Genomic DNA, 5,000 nt, shown 5'->3' with positions numbered 1-5,000 from the left:
TAAATGTGAAATAATGCTATTGTGCAATATGACAACCCTAGTCGTCTATCTGTACAGTATAGTACAGTGGATAGTGTACATAGCCTTTATTTATGTAAACCAGCTCCTTCCCTTCTTGTGTTTTTTTTTTGTTGTTGTTTTTTTAGTTTTTTTTTTTCCCCCTTTCCTAACACCAGGGGAGCCACCCCTCCTAAATTTCGTTGTTTGGTACCTGTACTGTAGCAATGAAAATAAAGTCCATTCATTCATTCATTCATTCATTCATTCATTCATTCATTCATAGTCGCCGCCCCTGGAGCAATTAGGGGGTAAGTGCCTTCCTCAAGGGCACACGCAGCTCCCTCCTGAGGCGGGGATCGAACCAGGGACCTTCCGATTGCTAGCCAGCCTCTCTAACATCTAGGCTACTGCCGTCCCCCAGGGCAGATATACATCATCATGATTGGTCGTAACACGCTCACTGTAGCAGGCTGGCATCATATTATGGTAAATACTGAGTAGGGGTTGAACGTTGGAATTTCCAAGATGGTAGAACAGCTTCGGAGTGCAGTGAATAGATCTTTCACGTTAAACTGACAGTTTTACACTCGACTGGGGCTGTGTATCTTTTCCGCTCCGTCAGAATATGGCAGATGTCTGTTCCACTGTCTGTCCCTTCAAATACAGCCCCATCTGCTCAGCGTCTGAGACGTGACAGGCCTCAGGTACCGCTACAGTTTTTATGTTTGGTTCAGTCATTTTATTTTATGTGAAATCCGAAATATTACAGACTTTTTGGTTCCATTGCATCTTCTCCCACTCCAACTCCAACTGCTAAGCGTTTTTTGAGACGAGTCAGTGACAGACATCGTACTTGAGGATGGAAATAAACCTTGACGATGGAAATAAACCTTTGAGCTTGAATGTGCTCTATCCGCGATGGGTTTAAACGTACCCACAGTGAATACGTTTGCAGACATTGTCAATACTGTAGAATGCCAAGGGTGACTTTATTCACCAGAAATGCTACAATTTGTAGCCAATCAAAACATTGTTGCTAGGTAAATAACACTTAGAACACTTGGCACTCTAGGTGGTGAGTGTTCCGGAATTCTTTGGCAGTTGAGTCAGTTAACTGAAGCGGATTTTAAATATATACGTTTAACTGTTCCAATAAACAAATAAAAATAAATCTATCAAGCTTTATTTATAGAGCACAAGTCATCCACTGAATGCAACTCCCAGTGCTGAACATAAAAAAACCTATAGTAAATAAAATACAACACAAATGTACCTCTGGACTTCCTGTTGTGGATGAAGGACTTGCCCACCACATGCCAGGAGGGTTTGTAGAGATCATCCATGTCCAGCTGCCATCTCTCGGGCTCCAGGTACTTCATCACCTCCTCCAGCGTCCCCAGAGCCGACACCGCCTCAGACAGGGCGTCCACGCTCTGGGGGGGTGGGGGGGTCACCGCTGGGGCCTCTGGCTCCGTGACGCTCTGGAGGAAACAGACAGAAGAGGAAGAAAAAGAAGACAGAGGGTTGAGAGTTTGTTGAATGAACTGTCTACCCTGTCTACCCCCCCCTCCCCCACCACACACACACACACACACACACACACACACATCACCACCACCACCACACACGCAGATACAGACACCATCTAAAAATGCTTCCAGGCTTGGCAGTACACCAGGGGAGGCTGGTGGAGGTAGACATGGGAGGACAGGGGAGGCTGGTGGAGGTAGACATGCGTGTTTGTTTCCAGCCCGTCCGCTGATTTCTCCCTCCTTCAGCCTCCACTGAGATACACAATCTAAAACGGTAAGCAGTGCCTTAAAGCCCACGATTATGACTGTGTGTGTCTTCACTACCCGGTGATACTGGATGTACTGTCGCGTGTGAAACATACAGATCAGTCTAGATGAGGCTCCAGCCCGCTCCCGGGGGGGCAGTATTATTAGTTTTCACCCACTGCTCCTTGCGCCTGAGGCCGAAAACAGCAGGGTAGGTTGATACCTGGAGTGTGATCCTCTCTCCTTCCCCCTGCCTCCCTCCTGCCTCCCCCACGTGAAGGTTTAATCCCCTAGACCTTTCAGCTCAGGGACACTGCAGGCTCTGGCTGACATGTCAGGGTTTCAGGTAGTCTGGTAGCTTTCTGTGGCGATAGCGATATAATCCTCTGTGATTGACAGGTTAATGTATCGCCATGACGCCAGGAGGGGAAAGAAGAGGGCAGGACAATGATTGTGTGGACGATTTGGCAGTTGGATCATAAATGGTGGACAGGGACGATGTCAGAGAATGTGTATTTAATGTTGATGACCTCTACAAGGACACTGGATACAAGACAATGAAATGGCAATGGAGGAAAAACATGGAATGAATACAAATTAATGAATAGACTGCAATTATTTATGTAATGTCTAATCAGTGTTCGTATATTTGCTTTTCATTAAATTGATTTTATTTATTGTTTCAACAAAAAAAATTGCCAAAGAAATATGTGGATATGTTGTGTATTGATTACCCATGGGTAATCAGTATCGTTTGACTTTCAGTTCCCAAAACACATATGGTGGTTAACTGAATTAATTACCTAAAAAAGATGGACCTTCTTCAGCTGAGTGATAGAAGAGGTGAAGAGAGAGAGAGAGAGAGAGAGAGAGAGAGAAAGAGAGAGAGAGAAAGAGATAAATAGTCCATTGTCGAAAACAGCATACACTCCCATTCATGTTTTCCTTTTTCTTTTCATTCATATGTCTTCTATTATAAATGTTTTGTATGCTTTGGCAAGATGGGGGGAGAGAGAGAGAGAGAGAGAGAGAGAGAGAGAGAGAGAGAGAGAGAGAGAGAGAGAGAGAGAGAGAGAGAGAGAAAGAGCGAGAGAGAGAGAGAGAGAGATAGGGTAGTGAATCAGCAAAAAAGTCTATCCAATGGTATTGGCAGTGTCACCCTGAGTAATGGCTGCCATACAGGAACTCCTACTCTGATTCGCTGACAACACAATACCACGTAATACACTCTGACATCACGCTCAGCACTCCCTTCCACGCTAGCTTCACTGGCTATCTTTGATGTATCGTGTGTGTGTGTGTGTGTGTGTGTGCGTGCATGTGCGCGTGTGTTCCCTGTGTGTGTGTGTGCGTGCGTGAGTGTGCGTGTGCGTGTGTGAAACAGCTACAGGGTTAGTAACATGGCTGAACCAAAGGTCGGAAGATGTAGTTTATGCAAAGCCTGTTTATGCCGAGAGCTGTAGAGCTCTTTGATGTTCTTGAAGCAGGTATGAACAACTTGATGCTGGATTATAACATACAGGGTTCGCTGTTTTCTCAACATTGGCCTCCTGGGCACGTAGCCAAATGTGACAGGATTGTCAATGGAAAATGGGTAACCCGTTTCTTTACCCTACTTACTGTGTAACAACCATGTAATAACTCTGTAATAACCATGTCATTATGCTATTATTAACATGTGTCATTACTAAGTATGCTCCAGGCAACTGTAAAAACAGGGGAGCCTGGTGGAGGTAGAAATCGGAGGACTGGGTTCATTGTAATGCCTGGGAGGGATTGGGTTGATTGAGGGAACGGCATCAAACACACATGTCTCCCTCTGCCGGCCTCCCCCAGCCTCCCCCCCAGCCTGTGACTTCAACAGTGACCAAGAAGAACGCTGCGTCCGTGACACCGGCCACCCACGGGGTCAGACGTCACACTGACTGTTCCCTGACTGTTCCCAGGGCTCCAGTTCATCTCTCTTCAGACGAGGCAGCGCTGTGTGTGTGTGCCTCCTGTTAAGAGAGAGGGGGGCCCCGGTCCTCCGGTCTTGGCAGAAGGTGAGGGTGTGGAATGGAAACCATTAACAGCTTGTGAACGTCGACGGCTGCTGCGCTCCCCCTCCAATTAACAGCCTCTCCGGAGGCGCGGCAGTGGTAGGCGGCAGAGGCCAAACCCAGCCACGGTGAACGGACGATGAAAAACACACATGCAAATGTGGCTGAATATTAACATCTTCCGGTGGTGTTCTCCATCGGCTGAGTGGGCCTATGTGGATTTATGCAAGGCTGAGTGGGTTTCATTAGGAGGGTGAAGTGTTCAGGGTGTCGCCTACGCGTCTGTTAGAGGGATGTGGATGTGGCGGGCACGCAGCGTGCCTTGGTAAGTAGGTTGTCTACATGTGGGGAGTCGGTGGAGAGAGTAACAGGGCCCACTTTGGTGATAAATACTTTGGCAGAACTGAATACGTTATGAGACACTGTGAGCCCCATTGTGAGGTCATGGTAATTGAGATACCAGCCAGCCTTTCCATTAGAACTAATGCGAGTGTCATCATATGACCCGTCTGGATGACCAGACAACGTGCCATTGTCAACACCGCAGCGCGACGTGGTTCTAACCAGGGAAGGGTGGCGGAGGTGACGTGTGGAACGGAACAAGGGACGGTATCGAAGACACAGGTTTGATAGCGTTCCTTATTGCGTTCTCATCGCGTCGTAACGAAGTCGTCCTCCGATTTCCGCCTCCGCCGCCAGCCTCCGCTGAATGACGCTATACCCTTTCAAGCGCATGACTCAGACACAGAGGACACAACAAAGACGTCGGCATGACAACGGACGTCGGCATGACAACCGGACATTTCAGGCTTTTTCTGCCAATTATTTAGAAAGCACGGTTATCAAAATTCCTCACCTCTCCCCACCCTCTCGACATCGCTAACGCATGACATCGGCTTCTATGGCAACCTCCAAAATATTTATCCTCATAACTGGAGTTCACTTCCACACGGTGCCAACTCTCTACTCTGTCTGCGCCGCTGATACCAGACTCTTTTATCTCAGACGCGGTGTGTGTATGTGTGTGTGCGTGCGCGTGTGTGTGTGTGTGACGCCGGAAGCGCAGAACAGCTCCCATTGTCCTCCTGAGCTCCGCGACTCAAAGGTGTTTCAAATTGGTTGCAGGCCGTGTGGATCTTGTTCAAGGAAAATAGCTTAGCCGAGGAGAGGAGAGGAGAGGAGA

At 47.8% G+C, this 5,000-nt stretch overlaps 1 protein-coding gene across 1 annotated transcript in view; it reads right to left on the bottom strand.

Annotated features, from left to right (window-relative positions):
* pdgfc (platelet derived growth factor c) overlaps positions 1-5,000 on the bottom strand; it is a gene marked incomplete at its 3' end in the record, with an annotated part of 56,801 nt that overhangs the window by 766 nt on the left and 51,035 nt on the right. Inside the window, exon 4 of the mRNA XM_080526838.1 lies at positions 1,274-1,481. Within this exon, the coding sequence (XP_080382964.1) occupies positions 1,274-1,481 (208 nt within the window). The remainder of the gene's footprint in view (positions 1-1,273; positions 1,482-5,000) is intronic.

The sequence above is a fragment of the Nansenia antarctica genome (assembly GCF_963989245.1).
Source record: "Nansenia antarctica genome assembly, chromosome: 3".
In the NCBI taxonomy this organism is placed as follows: domain Eukaryota; kingdom Metazoa; phylum Chordata; class Actinopteri; order Argentiniformes; family Microstomatidae; genus Nansenia; species Nansenia antarctica.
Note: the sequence above shows the minus strand (reverse complement) of the source record. Positions and strands in the feature narration are given on the sequence as shown.